This window comes from Ceratotherium simum, chromosome 31, assembly GCF_057802395.1.
Source record: "Ceratotherium simum simum isolate JZ-2026a chromosome 31, ASM5780239v1, whole genome shotgun sequence".
NCBI classification, from domain to species: domain Eukaryota; kingdom Metazoa; phylum Chordata; class Mammalia; order Perissodactyla; family Rhinocerotidae; genus Ceratotherium; species Ceratotherium simum.
In genome coordinates this window covers 30411311-30436355 of record NC_141930.1, presented here as the reverse complement: position 1 = coordinate 30436355, position 25045 = coordinate 30411311, and the positions used below count along the sequence as shown (strand labels likewise).

At 48.2% G+C, this 25045-nt stretch overlaps 1 protein-coding gene and 1 pseudogene across 1 annotated transcript; both read left to right on the top strand.

The window, feature by feature from the left end:
* Positions 1-8742: 8742 nt before the first annotated feature.
* On the top strand, positions 8743-11093 carry LOC101390765 (SRY-box transcription factor 17). Its single transcript, XM_004435709.3, has 2 exons — positions 8743-9181; positions 9800-11093. The coding sequence occupies exons 1-2, from the start codon at positions 8875-8877 to the stop codon at positions 10714-10716; spliced, it is 1224 nt and encodes a 407-aa protein (XP_004435766.1). The 5' UTR covers positions 8743-8874; the 3' UTR covers positions 10717-11093.
* Positions 11094-19235: 8142 nt separating this feature from the next.
* On the top strand, positions 19236-21449 carry LOC147913056 (transcription factor SOX-17 pseudogene; annotated as a pseudogene).
* Positions 21450-25045: the final 3596 nt, after the last annotated feature.

Genomic DNA, 25045 nt, shown 5'->3' with positions numbered 1-25045 from the left:
CATTAGCATGATGGCAGAGCTTCCCCTACAAAAAATACTTATCAATTGCACAGGGAAAAATGGTGACTTGCAGGGAGAGAAACTGGGCATATCCTAACCTGATCAGGTGATCAAGGTTGACTCACCGGTGATGATGAGGGCTGACATCTAGCCTCCCTTGTCCTGCCCTGAGAACAGCACATCACCACTTGTGCAGTTTCCCTGCCAAGAATGCCTGAGCTCATATCAAACACACGTGGTTGTGGTTACAAGAGACAAGAAAAGACTGAGGAACTGTTCCAGATGGAAGTCAGAAGAGACATGATAACTAAACGCAATGCGGGATCCTGGATTGAATGTTGGACCACAAAGAGAAAAGAGACTTTGTCGGAGCAGTTTGCCAAATTCGAATTGGGCACGAGGCTTAGATGGTAGTGACGTATGGTAGTAATGTTAACGTACTGATTTGTTGGGTTATTGGATGGTTATATGGAGTGTCCTGTGGAAAATGAGAATTTAGAGTGAGTGAAACATCACATCACAGCTTGCTCTCAAATGGTTCAGAAAAAGGCTAATGAAATACATACATAAATACGTTTTAACATATAAGATATAACAATATATTGATGTATTATACATTTATGTAGTATCTATAATGTGTAGGTATATGTTAATATATTATATGATTATTAATACATGTATTATATATTATATTGTTTTATACACATATATTTTTAGAAAGGGAGAGTGAGATAGAGAAAATGTGGGGAAATTTTTTTGTTTATTTAGATAGAGATGGAACAAAAGAGATAAAATGCTAACAAACTGGAGAGTTTCAGTGAAGGTGATACAGTTCTATATACTATTCTTGCAACTTCTCTGTAAGTTTGAAATTATTTCAAAATAAATGATTTAAAAAGGATACCTGCATATTTATATAGCTATATATGTACAAGTGCTTTCATATATGAGGGCAATCTGTGATATCTACTGTGTGAGACATTTCCATGTTTCCAAACTCTCACCAGGATAACTTCATAGAACTTAGAAAGCAGGTGACGGGTCATGCAGTCCTTTTCAGCCCTAGGATTCCATAAATGTCAGGTGAGTTTCCAGGGAAATGTTACATAGTAAGAAGTGTCGAAAATAAAGAGTTGTCTATTCATCTCCAAATACAGTGGTTTTAAATTAACCACTGAAATAAACTATTAGCTTTACTAAAATAATGGCTATCCCAGTAAATCCATAGTCTTAGTTCATAAAAATAGAATCTGCTTTGCCCTGGATCAAGGTGGGATCCTCTGTGCAATAAGTATTATTTTTTTTTTTAAAAAAGCTTTTACTCTAAAAGCAGCAGCATTCTATTGTAACCCAAAGCAGTACAGTCTTCTTTACAATTCCCACTTCCATTTTATCTCAACTTGCTATTTTTTTTGTGTACAAAGAACCTTCTCTAAATGCATATATACCAAGACATACATACACACACACACACTCACATGCACACACTAGCACAGTTTTACTCAGCGCTTTTACTTTGCAAAAGTCTTTGTGATTATGTGCTCCCTTCTTTATCTGGAAAATTCGGTAAGAGATCATGTATTTTCCCCTTCCTTTCATGAGAAAATTGAGGATGAGATGGGTTAAGTGACTCAGAGTTTACCTGGTAGTAAGTTATTGAACAACCAAGACTAGAATTTAGAATCTTTTCATTCTACTACACCGCAAGATCTAGGAAAGGTTTGTACATTTGTGGGTTATTCTTCCTTTAAATATATGTGTATCAGGCATAGTTATCAAAATTGAACTTTGTCTCTATGCCTTTAGGAGAAGAATCTCATTCTACCCAGGTCAGTGCTGATTACAAGCTATCTCTTTGCATTTCAAAGATTTTCTACTGGAATACTGAATGATTTACAATTCTATGTATTTTTTTCCTTGCCAGTCTTAACAGAGTTTTAGAAAGCTGACATGCATAAAATATTTTTTTTTCCACCGAAGTAAAAATGTCCACATTCAGATGTAATTAGAAGATGCACAATAGTTTATAGATCTCTCTAAAAGCTTTTGCCAATGTAATAAGACAACTGTGATTAAAGCATGACAACGTTAGTTATTATCAGTTATAACAGATGTTACAACACTATGAAATTCCACTAATTTTTTTCCTGGAAACATTTATTTAGTTGTTACAATGCATTTACCTTCAGTACTATGGTAGCTTTTTCTTATTTATTCTCCCAACATGTCTTCACATGCTAACATGCATTAATCTACATTTTATTTTACTATTAAATGGCTGTGTAGCACTTGGTATGTGCCACGCCCTGTTCTAAGCAATTTATGAACAATTAACTCATTTCATCCTCGTAAAACTCTCTGAGGTCATTACTATAATTATCCTCTACTTCACAGAGGAGGTACAGAGAGGTTAAATAATATGTCCAAGGACCCACAGGTGGTAAACTATAGAACTAGGATTCAATCCCAACCAGTTCAACTCCCAAATCTGTGCTCATGACCAAATGCACCATGCTGCAGTGGGCCTCAGACTTACAGATGCTGGATAAGTATTTGTTGATTAAATGGATAGATTATTCTCTTGTCTCTTAGACTGCTTTGGAAGCATTAAGCAAATTACCCAAATTGCCCTGTGCCTTAATTTTCCACTTCGTAAAATAGAATTGATAATATTTGCCATCCATTTCTCTCCCAAACAACAGTAAGAGTGGAGAGAATTTGCTTCGCCTAGCTGCTTTGTGTATGTTTTTACGCCTTAAAGACTTAGTCAGCAGTAGGTCTAGAGGAGATCAATAGAATAGACCTTAAATATGTGGTGAGACCACAACAATTCACTATAATTAGCCAAGTCCTTTCAGTCTGAATGAGTGTGAAGTACAGGGGCAGAGCTTCAGAGACCTCAGCGTCCTTAAATTTGAATTTTATCCCCATATAACTTTGAATTGTTTTCATTTTTTCAGCTGAATTAGAGTTTGTATGAAATAATACTCAAATGAGATATCATGTAGGGCTTAGATTATGTGATCTAATAAAAATATCTAATGATAGATCTTCTAAATGAAAATGCTTTCTCGTTACAGCCCTGCATCTCTGATATTAAAAAATTATCATGACCTGATTAGGGACAATATTCCAAGTTTCTGTGCAAAGAATCCTTAGTCCTTTGCTTATCCACTGTCTTCATTTAGTCCCTACAAACCCCATCAAGTCCTTCATTGGCTATAGACATGGCATGGAAAGAAATTCAAAACAAAACCCCATCTTTTCTCAATCTCAACCTCCTCTTCTGAAAAATGGGGATATTAATGAAGGCTGTCTACCTTCAGGGCTGTCATGAGGATTAGATGAAAGTGCTTTGTAAACTGTACTCTACAAATATGAAGAAATTAAAAGTAAAGGTTTTGGTTTTGAAAAAGCCCCAAAAGATAGAAATTTGCTTATCCACATGCAAAGTTTTCCATGTACATTCTTGGCCTGGACTTCCATGTCAAATGAGGAGTTCAGAAAAGCAAGAGGACTTGAGTTCACCCTCAGAACAGATAGGATTTCAGGTGCTTAATGACTGGAGACTGAGCTCCTGTGAAGGAGAGAATGAGAGAGAACAGTGTAGGCCTGGAGTCAGAGGACCACATGGTCTACACAGGGGTGCCTGAGATGAGAACAGAGTCTTTGCTGAGGTTCACAGAGATAATTCTTAGTGTCTTGCCTTGAAGGGAGATGACCCCATGACTCAATCAGGAAGCACAACTGTTATAGTATCCATAAGCCTTTATTAAATACCAATGGACTATGTTCTCTAAGGATATAAAGATGAATTGAACCAAAGATCCTGGTTGCTATTGAAGAGTATTGACAAAGTTGTTCGCGAGGTCCAAGAAATGGACAGAGAAAAAAATTCAGGCTACAGGGGTCTACCGAAGACTGCAAAAGAATCCAGCAAGGATCCCTAATATTTTCTCTCCTTTTTAGAAACTTTGGAAGCCAACTCAGGTGCCATTTCAAAATCTGATATGCTCGTGGCTAAAGCTGCATAGAAAGAGAGGATAACGGGAGCTGTCAGGAGCCGCCTGTCTTACGACCTATTTAACTTGGATCGTTTCCATGATCACAGAATGCCTACCTTGCCCAAACCAACTACCTGGCAAAATGCAGCCTTGTTGACTAGGGAAACTTGGCAAGCCAGAATTTTCAGGTTAGAAAGGCAACCTATTACCTCTCCTAGAAAATATCTCAAAGCGCTTAGCGTTCTGATGTCAGCATCACCTTACATGCCGGGAACAAATTATTACAGTAGAACAGGCCTAGAACACCCAGCTGGGAGTTAATAAATCAAGGAGGAAGACTAATGGTCCTGCTCTGTGCATTCCTCCGAGGCAGGGGCCGTGTCCGATCTCCTTCGGGTGGGAGTGCAAGTGTTCTTTCTGCTCACAGGGGACGCGCCGCTGATAAGACTGTCTGGTCAGTTGAGGATACCACTCTATGAAGAAAGCCCTGGCCTCGTCTAGGGTGTGGGGAAGGTCAGCAGAAGGCGGCGCATAGAAGCAATGCCGCTATTGAAATTCCCTTTAAAATTTGGAGGCAGATATGAAGGAGACAGCAAGACAGGGTGTGTACGTAACTTGTCCTGGGAAAGGAGCTGGGCTGCCTCTCCCTCACCCCCGACGCCGCCTCCCCCGGGAGTCTCATGTTCCCCACGCCAGGGACAAAGGGAAGGAGCCCACACTTCAACCCGGGACCAGGGGCTGGGGGATCTAAGAAACACCCCCGGACGAGTTTCTGAGCAGGGAAGTGGACCGGGAACAGCGCATTTCCTGCTTCGCCTGTGCAAACCCCAGGCGGGGCCAAGCGGGAACAGGGTTACGGTCGAGGAGTCGCCCGCTGCCAACCGGGTTTCGGGGGCGGCCTCGAGGGGGCCGCGGACCCGGGAGGGATGCGGGCGGAGGGAGAGGGCGTGAAAGCAGAACGCTCGTCTCCCATCCTCGTGCGGAACGAGTCCCCAAAGCCCCTCCGGCCGTCGCCCTTTGTCGGCCCCGGCCCCAGAGGCCTGCGCCGCTGAGGGCCAGGGTCGGGCGCCAGGTGCCGGGTCCGAACAGCTCCAACCATGCGGGGACCGCCCGGGCGGGGGTGGTGTGGAAGGGTGTGGTGGGGGCCCGGGTGGCCGCTATCTTCCCGGCCACTCCTTCCTCTCCACCTCCCCTCTCCCGCGCGCGACCTTCGACCTAGCATCCCGGACCTACGGGGGACTGGCCCGGGGACAGGGAGGAGACGCGAAAGGTATCCAGAGGCGCGGTGCCACAGCCCAGTCGGCGTCGGGGCGCGCGAATCGGCGGCGTGGGGCTGCGGCCCTACCTGGAGGTGCGGAGCCCGGCCGCGCTCCGCGCGGCGCCTCCCGCTCGGCTCCCGGGGCCGCCCCCGGCGCGCGATTTATAAATGCAAAGGCCTTATTGTTGTTCTTTGTCCCGGGGATACCATTGTCTATTCACCGGCGGGCCGCCCCGGCGTTTTCCCTGGGTTTGCGCCGCGCACTCCCCTCCCCGCCCCCACGGACTTCGTCTCCAGAGCAAACCCGGATCTGTCTGGGTGCCCATGGCCTTCCTCATCGACTTGAGTGTCCTTCGTTTGGCTCCCGCTTCCCGAGCATCGAAAACACAAAAGCCTGCAGGAAATCACCAGCCTTTGCCTGGTCACTCAGGGGCCTGGGGAAAAGCGGGGCTCTGACTCCTCTAGGTCTAAGCCACATGTCGTCACCTACCCGGGTTAATTTCTGCGCCCGCTGGCCAAAACCCCCAAGTGGTAACAGGCACAGCTTCTTGCTACGCTAGTCGCTTCCTCACCCAGCCTTTCGAGCCTCAGGTCTGGCCTGGGAACCGTGAGCGCAATTAGTAGCCAGGAGCCCAGAGATCCGGGATCGTGCAATGCGAATGCACCGGCCGGCTACACGAGCGAGTGTACAAGGCTCTTCCTCGAGAAACTTGTTTGGCCCCCCACCCCCCCGCGCGTAAATCTCTCGTGTTGAGAAAAGCAAGCCTTGCAGGAAGTCACTCCGGATGTTTGCTGCTTTTCATGTGGCATTTGTGGCTGGCTCTGATAAGGTCCCGAGCTGGACTTCCAACACCGCGTTTAGTAAAGAGACCTGAATAGAAGAGTCCACACACACCGCGGACTGGTCTGCGGCACCGCGGCCCCCAACACCCTCCCCCCGAAATATATGACAAGTGAATGATCACAAGAAATTAGATCTAGGAAATGGTATGTAAAAGGAACTAGTCTTGGAAAGGCACCATAATTCCTTCCTGGTAAATATAAGTTAACTGCTACTTTATAACTCCCAAGGAGGGTGTTATGAGAAGTAGGGGGAGGGCAAATCTGAAGCTCCAACTCCATCCTATGGATGCCGTGCTCACACCTGATTTCTTAATAATGTTGACCAACAAAAATCAGTAGTGTCTAGGAACAAGTGCAAAGAATAATGGGGAACCCCAGGTTTTCTTTGCCATCCGTTTCTCGACCCTCTTGGCACCTCTTCCTATAGTGAGGTGGGCGACGAAGAACGAGGATGAAGAAAGTGTACAAGGGTAAATCCACGCCTATACATTGTTTGGACTCACACCTGGATTGTATTTCCTGTACTCTATTTTATTTTTTACAGAATTAGTCAAATAGATTAATCTAGACAGATAAAATGGATTCTGGAACGGGCATTGTTTTTGTTTAGTTTTCAATCTCTATTCTAAGAAAACTCCTATTAGTTCATAAGAACTTTTCCCCTAATAGAAAATTCTGCTTTGAGATCTTTGAAAAGATATTTATTACCATCCGGAAAAGTTAGAGAAGATCGCCAAGAAAACATTAAGGAGCAAGGTGTGGGATTAATTTGTTCTCTCTACTCCTATAGTTTCCTTACTTATATAACCATTTGCAATGCAACTATGCTTAATTTTAAAGATAATTTTTTTTCAGAAAAAATAAAGCGTAAAGGAAAAGTACCTAATCAGTTAAATTTGTTTAAGATCAGCTGCTTCAAAACTAATTAAAAATAACACCTCTCTATGATTTCTTATAACAGATTAATTTTTTTTCTTGTGTGCACCGCAGAGACCCAGGAACTAGAACTACTTTCTTAGTTTGTCGCCTGTGTGAAGACTGGCTGCTAAAGGTGAGGGAGGGCAGCCAGAGCTTCGCAGAGCCCCACAGGGTTAAAGCTGGCTTACAACAGTGTGTGGGACTTCTCTGGAGAAACAGCAACGTCAGAGAAACTGAAGGCCAGGGGTTTCCAAAGGCTCTGTGTTGCTTTGTCTTTATGGAAGCCACTAATACGCAGACTTGACAGATTACTTTGTCACTACAGTGTCACCCAAAAAGCTGCAGCATTTACTTCCCAGATCTGGGGTGTGAGCCCTAGTTTTTCATCACCCGTTCACTGCAAACAAGGAAAATCTGTTCTGGAGATTGATATATTGATTTCTTGGCAAAGTTATCTAATTATGCAGAAATGGTTGGTTAGCTGCCTTAGAAAACAACGTAAATACACAAACACAACAGTCTGTGGTTTCCTGAGCTCCAAGAGCTCCAAGCCTGAAGGCAGACTACTGGAGATCAATTCCACTCTCCAGCGCTGTGATCTCGGGCAAATTCCTTAACCTCTCTGTGCGCTGTTTCCTTCTCCTTACAAGTAAACTAGTTTGCTAATGTCTGGAGGGCTCTAAGAACAGTGTGTGGCATGCTGTGCCTATATAAGTGCGATATACGGGCTTATTTAAAAATCCCATTGAAAAGTTTTCTCAGATTTAAATACAAGTTTAAGTCATTCAGATTTTCATTCCAATCTAGAGAAATGTACAGGAAGCCCCTAATTATCTGTGAGAATGACCACTTTAAACTGACCCTGAGACCTACAGTTACCTTGCTGCTCAAAAGGATTGCTCTCTTTCCTTTAATAGATGGGCATTTAGATAAACACTGCTGCTGTTTTTACCACATTTTAGAAATCAAAACTTTTGTCTCTTTTACTGAACACACATGAGAAAATCATGTTCATTATATATTCATGTACAAATTTTCAAGGCTTGGTTCATCGTTAGGAATAAGGGCTTTAAATTCTTCAGAATGACAGTATATTGGCTACAGAAAAGTCATTCCTTATTTCATCCTATTTTAGAAATTAGAATTTACCTCCGACATAGCATTTTGAATATAATACAAGGAGGTTGAGTCCTTGGGGAAAGAATGTGTTTTTTATTTATTATCAACAGCGTCTACTGCATTCGATAAAATACATTTGAAGAAGACACCCGTAGGGTTCCTTGGAAGAAAGATAGGCCACCCACCACTGAAACACCACTGAAATAAAAAGTGGGTGCTTAGTGTGTTGATCCCAACTACCGCGGCCAAGTACTTCTATCCAGGTACGGTTAGCATCCCAGGTTGCTCAGGAGTCCCCCTTCCCAGGTCAGAGAGGACGTGGCGCCAAAGCCCGGCTCCAGCCAGTTCTCCCGGGGCAAGTGCAGCTCGGGGCGCGAGGCCGGGGGAGGGGAAAAGGGCAGGCGTGGGGTTGAGCTGGGACTTGGGACTCAGACGGCGGGCTGGGCGTGGACCAAAGGACGCCCTCTCGGCCCGCCCCCGCCGCTCCATTGGCCACATCGGTGCAGAAAAGGCCTGGCGGCCGGGGGCGCCCGCAGTGTCACTGGGCCGGCGGGGGCGCGCGCCGCGCCGTGGGCTGGGACTGGCCAGGAACGCCGGCGGCGGGTGCGGGCCCGGGAGACTCGAGCAGCCGCGGGGCCTCGGCCTCGCTCGCTCCTCACCCCCTCCCCCCGCGCCGGGGGAGGCGGCGTGTCCGGCGGAGGGTTGTGGGGCGCGGGGCCGGGCTGGAGCGCCATGAGCAGCCCGGATGCGGGATACGCCAGTGACGACCAGAGCCAGAGCCGGAGCGCGCTGCCCGCGGTGATGGCCGGGCTGGGCCCCTGCCCCTGGGCCGAGTCGCTGAGCCCCCTCGGGGACATGAAGGTGAAGGGCGAGGCGGCGGCGAGCAGCGGGGCGCCGGCCGGGGCGGCGGGCCGAGCCAAGGGCGAGTCTCGCATCCGGCGGCCGATGAACGCCTTCATGGTGTGGGCTAAGGACGAGCGCAAGCGCCTGGCGCAGCAGAACCCAGACCTGCACAACGCCGAGCTGAGCAAGATGCTGGGTGAGTCCGAGCTCGCGACCCAGGTAGTGCGAATCGCGTTGCCACTTCCTTGAGCGCAAAAGGGCGCGGGCCTCGCGCCCGAGGCGAGCGGTGTGCTGCGGCCACGTCTTTCCCCGAGGCCCTAGGTTCCCCTCTGGCTCTTCGCTCTCCCGATTCTGCAAAGGGCTTTCGGCCTCGGTCATCAGTGCCCGGATTACCGGGGTGATCAGGGGCGCGGGTACAACGGCTCCGGGGAGGCGGCTTCCCGGCGCGTCTGAGCGGCGGCGAGGGCACCCTGGCGCCGAGCTGGGTTGGTCGTGCCAGTTCCCTGACTCCTTCCCCGGGTACGGGACGTTTTCAATTCTTCGAACGACCGGGAGTGGGTGAGCGGGGAAGCCGCTTCCAGGAGGCTAAAAGAAGGGAGGGATGCCCTTAGAGGACCCCAGATCTCTTTTCTTCCCCCAGTGCTCGGACTCCACTAGGTCTCCTGAGCCCCATAGTTTCACTCTTTAACTTGACCCCTTCCTCCTTCCAGTTGCACAATTCAAGGGCGGAGGGGAGAGGTGGGGCCAGGTGGGGCCTGGGAGCGGGAGCTCAGGGTAAGCCCCGCGCCCTTCTCCACCTCCCACGCCTATGCAGGCAAGTCGTGGAAAGCGCTGACCCTGGCGGAGAAGCGGCCCTTCGTGGAGGAGGCCGAGCGGCTGCGCGTGCAGCACATGCAGGACCATCCCAACTACAAGTACCGGCCGCGGCGGCGCAAGCAGGTGAAGCGGCTGAAGCGGGTGGAGGGCGGCTTCCTGCACGGCCTCGCCGAGCCGCAGGTGGCCGCGCTGGGCCCTGAGGGCGGCCGCGTGGCCGTGGACGGCCTGGGCCTGCCCTTCCCCGAGCAGGGCTTCCCCGCGGGCCCGCCGCTGCTGCCCCCGCACATGGGCGGCCACTACCGCGACTGCCAGGGCCTGGGCGCACCCCCGCTCGACGGCTACCCGCTGCCCACGCCCGACACGTCCCCCCTGGACGGCGTGGAGCCGGATCCGGCCTTCTTCGCTGCGCCGCTGCCCGGGGACTGTCCAGCAGCCGGGCCCTACAGCTATGCGCAGGCCTCGGACTACGGGGGGCCCCCGGAGCCGCCCGCCGGCCCCATGCACCCCCGGCTTGGCCCCGAGCCCGCGGGCTCCGCAATGTCGGGCCTCCTGGCGCCCCCCAGCGCGCTGCACATGTACTACGGCGCGATGGGCTCTCCGGCGGCGGCGGGGGGCGGGCGCGGCTTCCAGATGCAGCCGCAGCAGCACCCGCCGGGCCCTGGGCAGCCGTCGCCCCCTCCCGAGGCGCTGTCCTGCCGGGACGGCGCGGACCCGAGCCAGCCCGCCGACCTCCTCGGGGAGGTGGACCGCACGGAATTCGAACAGTATCTGCACTTTGTGTGCAAGCCCGAGATGGGTCTCCCCTACCAGGGACATGACTCTAGTGTGACTCTCCCGGACAGCCACGGGGCCATCTCCTCGGTGGTGTCCGATGCTAGCTCTGCGGTATATTACTGCAGCTATCCTGACGTCTGACGAGTCCCCAGCCGACCCAGCCTGCAGGCCAGAAGCAGTGTTACACACTTCCCGGAGGAGCGAAGGAAATCCTCAGCCTCGTGTTGTGTTGTTTTGTTTTTAAGTTGCCTTGGCATATAATTTATGGTAATTTATTTTGTCTGCCACTTGAACAGTTGGGGGGAGAAAAATGTGAGGGTGTGTTTTAAGATTTGTTCAGATACTTGTTTCCCACCGTTACATTGTTAAAAGCCCATTTCCAACTTCAAGTTTACCAGTTTTGAGTGTGTCCCAGAACAACTTGCTCCATTTCCTGAAAATTTGTTGATCAAAGAAATTTTGTCCTGGGTGTGTGTTTTCAATCTTTAAAAAAATAAAATCTGGAATCTTTCACTCTGCTAGTGCCTCTCTCACACAACCAGTTTTTGAGATCAATGTTGAGTATAAATAGGATTAGGAATATTTTAATGGTGACATTTAATATATAGTTACTGTAAATTTCTCATTCTCTCATAATAGTAGACCTAAATGACTCCAAGGAGAAGCCCTAAAAATGAACATTAGGATGTCCAATTTTGATGTAATCATTTTTGTTAGGGAAAAAACCCTCGTGAAATGGGCCTACATTATACATTTCAAGTGATAGTAGTCTCTAAAAAGTAATGGTTTTTCTGTTTCGGTATATCACTTTCACCAGAGGAGAACATGTAAGTAATTTTGGTTTTCTAGTTGTTGAATCTTGAGACCTGCCTGAAGAGGCTTTTGGATTTTTTTTTTTTTTTTTGGTCTGCATTTCACGAACAGTCTTTACACTCCCTCTCAGCACTGAACTTGCCAATTCTCACGTGCCTACTCCTTGGGAAGTAGTGTTGCTGGGTTAAAAATAATTTGAAGGAGTCACAGGAACTAATCAAAATAAAATGTGCATTGTGACCTTTTAATGAACCTCGTCATTTATAATTTCAATAGGCTATTTTGCTATAAAGTGCATACGTGGCCCATTGCGTTTCCTGACTAAACTCTGGAGGGGTCCAGGGATGATTTGTATGTGATGTGCCTTACAAATGCAACAACAAAAACAGACACGTTGATACAGATGACTTGTGATGGGCATTTCTCGTGCCAGATGTTGTCGGCAATGCCATTTTGTCCCGACTTTGAGCCTGACCAAGCCTATGAGCTTAGGTGCTATCATCCCGGTTTTGCAAGTGAGGGAAGGAGGCACGGAGCCCTCATCTGCCACATATATATGGTGAAAGCTTCGTGTTACAAGTTCTCACAACGTATTTGTTCTGTTTTCCTTTGTGCCTCGATGTATCCCGTGGGCGCCGGGAGAGCTTGCATTCTGGAGGTGAGAAACTACATAATTCTCCATACTGATAAATGCTGTAGAGAGAAGGGAGGAGAAGCGGGGGGATAGCTCAAAGCATGTCTCTTGAGGAGGGATATCTGAACGGGAATGGTTTCCTGGATTCTCTTGAGAAATTGGCAGGGTGTCTGTTTTTTAGAAAGGGTTCCTGGATGCTAGGAATGTTCGAGATAGAAAGTTTCAGTGGGGAAAAGTATTTCGTTAGACATAACAGAGGTTACCTTAAAAACTTGAAATTATAAAGTTCATGCCAGGCTTATATATCATCAAATCTTATTTGCCTCTACTGCTACCCTTTTCCACATTCTTTCCTCTTCTGACCCCAGACAGGTTCTGCTTCCAGCCTAGTTCCTTCCCCAGGATGTGCCAAGAGTTCTAGTAGATCAAGTGAGCAGAGGGGCCTCACTGGCTGAGGTTCAAGGCTGTGTCGCCAGTTCAGGTCACATGAGGCATTTTAGTGCCTACCTGGTTGGCCCAAGGAGACTCAGTTGTACCCTTGGCTGCTATCTCTTACCAAAATTAAGAAGCTAAATAGGGAAAAGAGGAAAGGGAGAAGCAAGTGGAGTGCTCAGGGGGGACAGCCGGAAGTCCTAGTGAGTTCTGTTCTTGACCACTCACCTGGTACAAGGGGGAAAATAATGAGAGCTAAAATTTTAGGCATTTCTCCTGCCTTTAACCCAAGTGGAGGGTAATAGTCCTCACAGTAATTCTTGGGGGCGGAGGCATCTAGTTCATTCCTTCTCTTTCCTCAAGCAGACTCAGATGTAGTGACCTTAGGTACCAACTAGTGATGGCATGACTTTTTGTTTTATTTGGAAACAAATATATAAAAGATAGATTGCTTTTCCCCCATCTCTACTTCTGAGATACTTTGGAAGTATGTCAGGAGGTGGAAATCCAGGGCAGCTCTTGCTGAGTTCGAAGCCCTCTTAGGTGTCTTGCCTGGTAGAGTTCACTTTAGATGAGTCTGAGGAAAGCTAGGCATCCCCTCCCCAGGAGCATGCACATAGGCACAAACAGAATAGTTGAGGTATAGTTTTAGGCAATTCATGACCTCTCATAACCCATCCAAGGGCTATAGGAATTTGAAGCCCTCAGATTTAGAAGCCTTGATGGTAAGGTTTGTTGGGAAGCATGGCACCCAAGCATCAAAGCAAAAAGGCAGTTTCCCTATATTTGAAAACACAAAGGGACATCTCAAGAACTCTCTCGTGTTATCGAGTTCTCCCTTCTTGTGACATGTGAATGGAGGAACATGGGGAGTGGTATGTCCTTCCGTCAAGGTGTAAAGGAAACCCCTGATGCCCTGCCCAGATGAATACACAATCTTTTCCTTTGTGCAGCTGTGGTGATGGCGGTAGCTGGTCTCCAAGGTTGGCCCCGGGAACCATACCTCAGGTGATTACATCCTTGTATAAACTCCTCCCGCGTTTAACCTGGGTTGGACTTGCTGCTCTAACCCAATAGAATGCAGCAGAAGTGATGCTGTGCCAGCTCTGGGATCAGCCCTTCAGGAGACGTAGCAGATTCTGTTTCTTGTGCTGCTGGGAGCCCTGAGCTACTGTGTAGAAAGTCCAGTTACGAAGGTGGTGAGACCGTGTGGAGAGACCACGCAGAGAAGAGAGGCCCTGAGACTCCTGGCAAAGGGAGAGGGCTCAGCCATCCCTCCAGCTGACTCCCGCCTGCTCTCCAGCCACCATCTGATTGGAACTCAAGAGACGCCAGAAGAATAAATGCCCAGACGAGCTCAGGCAATCCACAGGTGGGAGAGATTAAAAAAGAAAAGAGATGGTTGTTATAAGCCACTAAGTTATGGGTAGCTTTGTTATATAGCAACAGATTATTGAAATGTGTTATCATTAAATAACTCTTTCTTATTCTTAAGTGTAGAAATGTGGGCTCTGGTGGAAAAATCAGGAAAAGAGCTTTGGGGCCTGTCAGAGACACCAATATAGTTTTCAAGTGAAGGACAGAATGTAAAACTTGGATGACTCTACGATATCACCAGGGCATGGCCCCTTCTTTTCTCAAGCAGACTCAGACGAAGTGACCACAGGTACCAGCTGGTGACTGGTTTCTTAAAAGTATTAAATCTGTCTCAATTTTTTACAGTTTTATTTTGGAAACAAATTTTATTTTATTTATTATTATTTTTACATAAAGGATACATTGCTCCCCCTGTCGCCCCCATCTCTACCTCTGAGGTACTTTAGAAGTGTGTCAGGAGGTAGGAATCAAGCCCTTTTTTGGGCTGAGATACCCTGACTTGATGTTAGCATAGAGGCTATACCCCTTTGGGGGACCCAGAACAAGAAATAAGAGGGTATTTTCTTTCCCACTGAGACACTGACTACATCTCTAGTAAAGCTACCAGAGTGGATCTGATTGATTAATTACAAGCACACTTGTAAATTACTAATACAAGCAGCTAAGAGATGCTATTACTATGAAACTATTTCTTTTACTTATTATTCTTATCTCAGAAGATTGTTGTACCTTTAATTTGAATCACATTGCAAACGACTTCAGCTTGTTCTTTAAATTTGTGCTGACACCAGGAAAAGCACATACAAGCAAAAGGAATTCAGAGAAAATGGAATGGAGTACTATGGACCAAAATATAACATCTCTGTAACATTTTTACATGTCCTATTTCACTTTGTTTTTAATGCTCAGAACAGTGCCTGTCGCATAATAGCTGTTCAACATTCCCTTCTTCCCCCTGGTCCTCTTTGGTTTGTTTTGACAATACTGGACAGGGAGAGGTTTTATATCCATTATTTCAGCAAAGATTTATTCTTCCTGCTTACAAGGTGCTTCCTTCTGAGTCCAGAATATTCATCTGAAGAAAAGCGGTATTGATGTCCCTCCCAGTCCCCATCTGGAGTAGGAAGAGAAGGGTTCCATGCCTGCTCCTCCACATGAGGAGCCTTCAGGTCTTCGGGCCTGGGATCCAGCTGCATCTCTTGCTTAATTTTTCACTATAGCACCTATCCCTATCTTCTTTTTAGTGAGAAAGTTGCCGTGTGCTTTCTCCTGAATTTTTAGGCATCTTTATGTGAACCAACAATTCAGTTTGCACTGCCCCCCTTACACAAACACTGAACCCTCACCACCAGCAGTTCTCCAAGCTTTGTTCCAGGTACTGGATGGTAAAAATTCTTAGCGCAGTGTAAAATAGTATTTAAATAGTAAAATAGTATTTCTGAGTGCAATATAAAATTTCTTGGCACTAGTATACAGTAAGTGCTAAATAAGTTGTTGCTACGATGATAATGATGTTCTTGAATGTAAATGTTCTCTGCAGCTCAGATCTAAACAACAACTTGGCTGAATAAAGGAAAATAAAATTTAAATCTTATTTTTGCTGAAGACATTTTAGCTTTGAGGGTCTTGTTTCCACTCTAGCTAAAGTCTTAAAGACTTTGCCAAAGTCGAATTCATAACAAGTATTCCCCAAACTGATGTTGCTCAAAAAGATGATTTGTGAAGTTACACTCTCTGCGTGGAGATTCAGAAGACCATACATAACCAGTAGTTAGACGTGCTGTCAACCCAGTTTTTTCTAGGATCATGGCCAAGGCCCACTCTGCTGGGAATCAGTGCCCTACTACATACCTGCTCTCCTGTTAGGCAAGGAAAAGGATTGTGGCAAGCTTGCAGTAGGCTGAGCAGTTTTCTGGTCTGTCTGATTCCTCTGGGTAAGAGAAGAGCTCCCTGGGCAAGTACTGTCTGTTGTCACCTTGTATCTGACCCGGCACCGGTTAAGTGCACGGAAAATTGACTAATTTGCTTGGTAGTCGGTAAGTACCTCAGTTTTCCACTGGGGATTCCTGAAGGAATCTGGAGTTCCTGCTTTGCGTCTCTTCTAGTTGTGACAATTGCCAGTGGCTATAACCCCTTTCTCCTGAAGAACGTGTCGGAACATCAGACTTAACACAGGAGAATAAGCTATTGGAACCAAGAGTAGAGAATGGCTGAATAATGCCACGAGTGGCAGTGTTCCGAAAGAAGGAAAATCTCTGCATTTTGAGTCAGAAGTTCATCTGGCTCAGCAACTTAGATTTGTAAGTTTGGAGAAGTCACTAATCTTTTTCTGAACTCCAGTCTCCTTATCTGTAAAAAGTAGGGATAGTGATCAAAGCCTTGTCTCCAAATGAGATTGTGCTTAAAGGACTACTTCAGGGCCACAAAAGATGCTCTCTCCTCTCCTATTGTATGTATCTCTATCTAGCCCAGCAGACTTGGGGGATTTAATTTTGTTATTCCATTAGGAAAGAGAAGACAACAGTAACTTGCTTCCCCTGGGTGCTTTGATCAGTGGATTGAGAATTTTACAGCCTTTTAAGATCGTCTGTATTTGCTGGAAACACTCATCACACGTGTTTTACTCTGAGGTTTGGACAGCTCAGCTTTGACTATAAAATGAGAATAGAAATAATTTTCACTTGAAGAACTCCATATAGAATGCCTCAATTCATATGAACTATCATTTTGCATGCAAATCTCAGGGTCTTTATAAAGGGACAGTTAATTGGGACACACTGAATGCACTATCAAGTCTGCTAACATTCACCTTTCAGCCAGCCCTTCCTTCCACCAATCATAGTTTCTCAAGTCCTGAATCATATTTCCATGTCATTTACATTTTTAGGACTGAACTAAGTTGGAGTTCTTGAGGGTGAATAAGTAGAGTGGAATGGGGGAGGACAGCAGATTAAGAAATAAATTCTGGCTTCCAGCAGTTCCAAGTAATGTTGGAACTTGGTACTCGGGTTTTTGAATCATTCAGTCCTCAGAAATTATTTCCCCAGGGCAATGGTGGATGGGATGAAGACAATTGAGACATTTGCCAATTGAGACTTTGGCAAAATGAAGGAACAATGTTATAATTGTTCCCTATACAGTGGATTCTTCTGCTTATTTTAATAAACCCATCTGGATGTTTGAAAACAATAGTAGGGATTGTAAGTGCACACACACACACACCAAAAATATTAAACTGAAAAGGGCTTAGTGAGATTACAGAAGGGAGATATAAGAAAATAAAAATGCAAGTTTATAGTTTCAGTAAAGAGATTGTGGGTATGGAAAATGTATATAGCTTTTATTCATTTAAAAATAATTCAAAAATTTTAAATGATATAGATGTTTACAAAAAAAGCAATATTACAGATGAGCTTGTAATATAAACTAAGGGTTGTAGGAAGATTCCATCCCTCCTCAGCCTCAGTTTCACGTGTCAATCCTTTTTTTTTTTATTCTGTTGGGCGTTACCTACATTAATAACTCTGTTCTTCTGGCGGTTAATTAATTAATATGCCTGCGCGGCTAATTCTATGTTTATCAGTTTTAGACATTGACTTCCTGCTATAATAGCCAAGCGTTTCCTGCGCTCCTCTATCCACCGCACGTAGTTAGATCCTTATTTTCATTTCTTCTATTGATTACTATTGCCTTTTCAAGTACTAGGATTACACACCATTTTTCTCGTTCCATCACAAACACGCGAAATCTTTACCCTCCACTGCGAAAGGTAAGGATCTTGGTGCTCCCAGCCTTCCCAGAGGTCCTGGGTGCCGCATTCTCTTCTGCAAAGGTGGATTTTTCTAATGAATTTTTTTTGGGGGGGGGGCTGGGAGTAGATGGAATATTGATGCACACGTTATATGGAAAGGTATCCAATTTTACCGCATTTTAATCAAACCTAGACGATTGGGACTGCTTACCGCCGTGGCTGTGACTTTAAATTCACGCACTTCTTACACCCACTAGGAAAGAGAAGTGGTCTCCCTAAAGCTTTACCCAGAGAAATAATAAAATCATGTAAAGGGGCAAACAGTAAGCTCGCCCCACCCCTCCGCCCCTTGCCCTTCCAAGTCGGGGGGGAGGCTGCGGCGATTCCCGGCGATTCCCGGCGATTCCCTCCGGCGTGCGCATCTCTGAGCTGCAAAGGCGCTGGAAGCCGAGTGCGCCGCGCTCCCCTCGCCAGAAATGGGCACACCGGCTCCATTAATTCAGGGGAACATTTTAACAAGACTCTGCGATGACTTTAACTTACAAGGTAAAAGACCGTAGGTTTCGTGTAAAAAAAAGAGCCCGGAGTGGGAGTCAAGGAGAGCACCGCCACCCCGGTGACGGGGACGAAGACTGCGACGTCGTGCGTCTGCTTCGAGGCGTTTCGAGCCCTGGTGCCTGCCCAGCACGGGTAGACACGGCCTAAAACGAATCGGCCTCAAAAGTTAGAACAGGGCTTCCCTTTGGTACTCGTTCTGGAGCCTGCCCGCTGCGCCGAGACTTCAGAAAGTCCAAACGTGACAGCCGGGACCGACTTTCCTCGGAGGAGGGGAGGGGATTTGAGTCTTGGCGCGGTTTTTTCTGCTGAAGGGAAAATTAAACCCAAAGACCGTCGGCTGCGCGTTAGTGAGCGGGTGGCTGTGCGTCGCGGTGCGCGGCGCCCGAGTTCTTGGCCGCGCAAGCGGAGCGGGCGGCGGGAGCAGAGGTTCTCCGTGGGCCACATCGGTGCAGAAAAGGCCTGGCGGCCGGGGGCGCCCGCAGTGTCACTGGGCCGGCGGGGGCGCGCGCCGCGCCGTGGGCTGGGACTGGCCAGGAACGCCGGCGGCGGGTGCGGGCCCGGGAGACTCGAGCAGCCGCGGGGCCTCGGCCTCGCTCGCTCCTCACCCCCTCCCCCCGCGCCGGGGGAGGCGGCGTGTCCGGCGGAGGGTTGTGGGGCGCGGGGCCGGGCTGGAGCGCCATGAGCAGCCCGGATGCGGGATACGCCAGTGACGACCAGAGCCAGAGCCGGAGCGCGCTGCCCGCGGTGATGGCCGGGCTGGGCCCCTGCCCCTGGGCCGAGTCGCTGAGCCCCCTCGGGGACATGAAGGTGAAGGGCGAGGCGGCGGCGAGCAGCGGGGCGCCGGCCGGGGCCGCGGGCCGAGCCTAGGGCGAGTCTCGCATCCGGTGACTTCAAGGTGTGGTTAAGGCCGAGCGCCAGCGGGCTGGCGCGGGGACCCCTGCCCCGCACGACGTGGAGCTACGCCTGATGCCTGGGGAGGCGGCGCGGGGGCGGGGGGCGGAGGCGCTGAGAACCGAGGACGTGGGAGGAGTGGGTTTCTGCAGGGGAGGACGCCGGGCTCCGGGAAAATCCGCGTACGTGGGTCAATGGCTCTACCTCTGAGAACTCGCTGGTATTGTGAGTTTTACCCCTGGAGAAAGAATTGACTGGCAGGTGCAGAATCATCTTGTGGGCGGAAGATAAAATTCAACAAAAAGTTCAAGACCGAATCGTTAACCATCTCTAGGTGTAAATGATAAAGAACACGAAATTTTGCCGTCTGGGAAAGGTTTTCAAGTTGTCCTCTAATTGGGCAAGGCTTTCTAAAAAAGAAAACTTGAATGCTCTGATTCCAAGGTTTAAAAAAGAGCTTCATTTCTCAGGTAAGAAATTGAGAGACTTACTATAGATAAAACTGCTGGTCATTAATGGAGCTGGAAATGCATTCAACAGCACCCTTCAGAAAAACGCGCAAAGCTTTAGAATTTCAAGCGAGACAGGTTGCGGTCTTGACTTTTTTTTTTGATGCTGAAGTTTGTTAGAAAAGCCGGGGAACCGTGGCCTCTAGTTGCGAGGAGTTCGAGCTCATTTCGCTTTCAGTCTTTTGAAGTTGAGGGAATTTTTTTAAGAAGGAATAAAATGCCCAGACTTTATTTCGTCTTACCAATGTAAAATCATTTGTCTTCTGCGTAAATAGCTTGATTTAAAATACTTAATTTCCTATTTTTTCTATAAAAATGTAAGCAGCACACCAAGGGAAAACTACGTTATCCCTGCCCTAGTCCGAACCTCGGAGCTGGTGACTGCTTACAATATCCTGTTTTCCTTGCACACATTTTCTCTGCACCTACAATTAAACAAACAGGATTGTTTGATCCCCGCCCCCCGGCCCCCCGGCCCCCCGCCGGCACTAATGGGATCCCTACTATTCTGCAGCTTGCCTTTTCAGTTGACGGTTTGTATTTGGCGTTCCTGTATTCCTAGAAGGTGAACCTCTCTACCTGGTTGCTGGTCCGCTCCACTGTTCTGGGAGTGAGCTCCACTTGTTCTCTCTCCAGATGCATGGTCCAATATAAGCTTGTATCTTCACTTAAATCCTTTCAGGTACAGCTGGGGTCCTGAATCCCTCACACTCATGCAAAAACTGAGTTTGTGTACATAAACGGAGAGGACCTGCGCTTAAAACACAGCGGGCTCCGTGGGGAGCACATTTCACTCGAGAAGAGGCAGAAACTGCATGCCCCGAGTGCGATCTTTTACAGGACCGGTTCTTTCTGTGTCTGAGCTCAGGCGTGCCGGCAGCCAAGCGGTGGATGGGAAAGTCCGCTGGCAGTACTCGCTCCTGGAGACTGTCCCTAAGTTGCCAGCCTTGCCAGGGCAGGTGTCGGCCTGTCAGGCTGCCTCGTTGGCACTTCCAGGCTGAGAAGGCGTCCCAAGGAGCTGATTCGGTCGAGATGGTGAGATCTGCTTCGATAATCATTGGCGGATGGAGTCCCTGGTGTCCCTGTTCTGGCATAGTGGTTAACATTAACCTCCACTATCGGACTGTCTTGGGTTGCATGATAAAGCATGTGGGGCGCCGCTTTGCAGGCTGCCCGCGGCTTGTCAGATGTCCCTGCTCTGCGAGTTGGGAAGCGACTCGGTGCCCAGCGAGGCGGGCACTCGCAGAGGAGCGGCCTTCCTGGGGGAGGCGGCGCTGCGCTGGGGCCCTCAGGAGCAGCCCGGCGACCAGGACAGGCCCCCGCCGCCGCAGGCGGCCGCGTGGCCGTGGACGGCCTGGGCCTGCCCTTCCCGGAGCAGGGCTTCCCCGCGGGCCCCCCGCTGCTGCCCCCGCACATGGGCGGCCACTACCGCGACTGCCAGGGCCTGGGCGCACCCCCGCTCGACGGCCACCCGCTGCCCACGCCCGACACGTCCCCCCCGGACGGGGTAGACCCAATCCCTCCTTCCCCGCCCAGCTGCCCGGGGATTGTCCGGCAGCCGGCCGCCACATCTCTCGGACTACCCGGGCGCCCCGGAACCGCTTGTTGGCCCCGTGCACCCCCGCTTGGCCCGAGCCCGCTGGCCCCGCAATGCCGGGCCTCCTGGCGCCTCCCAGCGCCCTGTACACGTACTACCGCGGTGGCCTCGCCGGCGGCGGGGGCGGGGAGGGCGGGGCCGGGCGCGGCTTCCAGATGCAGCCGCAGCCCCACCTGCCAGGCGGGGCATCAGTCGCCCAGTCTCGAGGCGCTGTTCCGCAGAGAGAGCACCGACCCAAGCCAGCCTGCTGAGCTCCTCCAGGACCAAGCAGCTGCGAATGCTGGCTTGAGCCCCTCGGCTCTGTCCTCTTGAGTTCTGTTGCCAGTTTACCGTATATTAGTACAGCTGTCACAGTATTTGAAACTTTCCAGTCTTTCTTAGAACGAACATTCCAGTAAGAACAACATTTAACATTGTTAACATCTGAAAGAAGGCAATGCAAAAGTGGGCTCTGCTTAAACATATGTAAAGTCCATCTTTTTCCATTTTCTGTATATGCACGTTAGTTTTATATTGAAGTTTGATTTTTTTATAAAGTGGAAAATTAATGGACCATGGTAGAAAGCACTTTTTTCCTTCAAAAATTATTTCATTCCAGCTAGTTTTAAACATTTAACTAACATTTATTGTGTATCTTCTACATTTCAAAAAACTATTTCTAAAGTTCTTGGTTATTGATGTCTTTGTAAATTTGGAAATAAAGCTTGTAAAAAAGTTCTGTGCATGTGGAGATTTTACATTCTGCAAAATTAAGTGAGATATGTCTGTGTCAGTCAGGGTCTCCCAAGAAATAGACTGCATACTTCAAATGGGTGAATGAAGAAAGATCAAGGGACAAACTGTGTATATAAGGGAATCTGTGGAGGGACTAGAAGCATCCTAAGTTATGCAGTAGCTCAGAGCATCATCCATTAGCCATGATGGGGAAGAGGGCCAGGCAGTTCCTGGAACCCAAGGTAATGATCCTAGGGGTCCTGCCAACCTCGGGAAAAGGAATGAAGCTACAGCCAACTCTCACCCAGGAGGATGAGGCCAGAAAGTAGATCCTGGAAAAAATCCTGTTGCTCTCCTGGCTTTCTGACAGTGCCTCTCATTGGTCAAACCTAACCACAAAGCTAGAGGACCGGGGTCTGTGGACCCTGCCACAGGGAGGAGGGTGGAGAGTGCATCTATTGGGGTAGAAAAAGTCCAGGCTTTCCTATAAACAGCTCCAGAGAAGGGAGTTCAGCACAGCACTTCAGAATTAATTGAATAAAATTGACTGCCATACTATGTGTGTGAAATGTAATTGACGGTAGGAAGGGATCTTAGCTGCTGGCTCTTCTCAACCTCAGAAATTTTGTTCGTGAGGGGAGAGCCTGGAGGCCACCAAGTGGAGCGTGGGCATGAAGTCATGGTGGTGGGAGGTGGAGCAGGGACACAGAGAACCTGGATTCCAGGTGACAGTATCCCAATCTGTGAATCAAGGCTCCCAGGAGGTGAGCCATACCTCTGAACTCTTCAGTTCTGTGAGCAAATGAAGTCACTTACTGTTTAAACCTCTTTGAGTTGGTTTTCTTCTCATTTGCAACACAGGGATTCATCACAGATAACTAGGGATGGAGCAGACTGTAGACATGATTGCTAATTCCTTTGGTGTCAGAGGGAAATACCAAATGTGGCAGTCCTTGGACCAGCAGCAGTTGCATTGCCTGAGAGGCTATTAGAAAGGCCGCATCTCAGGCCACCTCAGCACTTCTGCAGTGCTTCTCAAACTTGACCTGCTTGCCCCCTCTATCTACTACCACCCCCACCCGCAGCTTGCCCTCCCCAGTCACTGTGGTTATCTTCCTTTTCTTCAAAGTCCTCTAAGTGCTCAAGTTAGAACAACAGGTGTGATAGCACTGGGAAATTATGGTGCCTGCTGAGAGGAGGAGTCAGGGAGATGAACAGTGAGTATCTGGACCACCAAAGCTGAGAGCCTGACGGACTTGAGTCAGCACAGCCCCAGTGTTGGTGCCAGGGAGAAGCCCATCACCCCTACCCCACCCACTGGGAAGTTTCACTGAGCTGACCTATCCCCAAGGTCTGGCCTGCAGTCAGGGTGTTTCAAATTTTAAAAACTCTTGAGGTGATTCTAATTGTAGCCATTAAATAGATGAATATATTAATATCACAGAGCTACCTAAGAAGTCAGTTATTTATATATTTATTTCATCAAATGGTTATTGAGCATCTATTGCATGCCAGACACTATATGGTTTCCAAAGATAAACAAGGCACATTCCCTGTTCTCAAGGAGCTTGTGGTTTTATAGGATGCAAAGGCATGTAGATAAATAATTGTGTGGTCAGGGCAATAAAGTAAAGCACAAAAAATATTGTTCTGGCAGAAAGCAAAGTGATGGCCTATGTGTGAAGGGGCGTGAGATAAAAATAATAATAGCTGACATTTATTGAGCAATTCACCATGGATCAAGAAAGGCCCAGGGAAGTGCTGATGCTTACCTGAGGCCCTGAAGGAGGAGAGAGCCACGTGGGGAAGGTGTGGGGGATGGGGAAGGTATGTGAGGTCGGGGGAGATGGGGGTGAGAGAATGGGGAAACTGAGGGAGGTTACTTCTGTTTTCTTTGTAAAATCAAAATGGAGTCATGACCTGAGAGGGGATGGTGGGGGTGATGGGAGGGGTGGGGACTAGGCAGGGATAGAGCTGGGGACTTGAGAAGGGCGGCTCCAGGCAGGGAGCCCAGATGAAACTGGATTTCATGGATTGGCTTCCATCTTCAGGGTTGCATACTCAGCAGCTCCAATGTGGAAATAGAGACACAGGACTGCAGGATTTGTTCAAACCTGGGCTTTCAGGAGCAGTGGAGAAGACAGACAGGAAGGCCAGGGACTTGTTGGTGAGATGTTGGCTCAGGAGTATAATGGAGATGGGTATGGAGGAAATGAGGTCTGGAGAGAGGTGTTAGGCTTGGAGAAAAGGGAGGCAGAAACCAAATGATAGGAGAATGCATCAAACGGGGATTTCAGAGATGAAGTGGGATGTGCAGGGTGTGGTGGGAAGGGGCTGCTGAAGGGGGTGAAGGTCACTAGGGTTATGCAGCTAGGGGACATGGGATGGATCCCCCACATGGATACTGAAACCCCCACTATGGGAGGAGAGGGGAAGGAAGACTGTGATCCTCTCTGTGCGTATTTCATGAGACACCCCACCAGTGGGAGTGGATTCAGTCAAATCATTCAGGATATAAAGGAGGGGGAGTTAGAAGAGATGGCAAGGGACCTGCCATTGCAATGCAAAATAGAGCACAGGGAAACGGGACAGTCCACTCAGTGGAAAATATTGACGAAGAAGTGGCAGAAATTCCTAGTGATGGAAGGAAGTTTTACACATCCTTCTGCAAACCTGGAGATGGATTTTTTTAGCTTAGGGGTAGAAGATCTAGAATTCAGAAATTTTGCCGCCGGCAACAGCAGCTCAAGGCCAAGCAAGAGAATATCTCTTATCAGCTTTGTAATCAATGGCAGGGTTTACAGATAAGGGTTATTAGCAATGTCCTGCCTTCTGAGAACTTCCTGTTTGAATTAATTGTTTTTGATCACTAGGTGCTAAACTTTAAAAACCATTATTAAAAAGTTTTTTTTCCCTCCAATCAGCTCAATATTGATACCTTGAGGCAAAGCCCCCTTCACCTGACGTGAGTCGGGGTTCTGTTCCGCCTGGAAGGGTGCCTGACTCCCACACTTGACCTTTCCCTCTCCCTCAGATCCTAGAGAGCTCCTTTTATCCTAATATTGAGCAATACGACCAGGCTCCTTATCAGACACTAGGACAACACCCTGTGTCGAGAGGACGCTATCTGACGGAGGAATAACCGGAACTCCACGCGGTGGCTGGCTTCCCCGGAATTTCCCATGAGGGGAGAG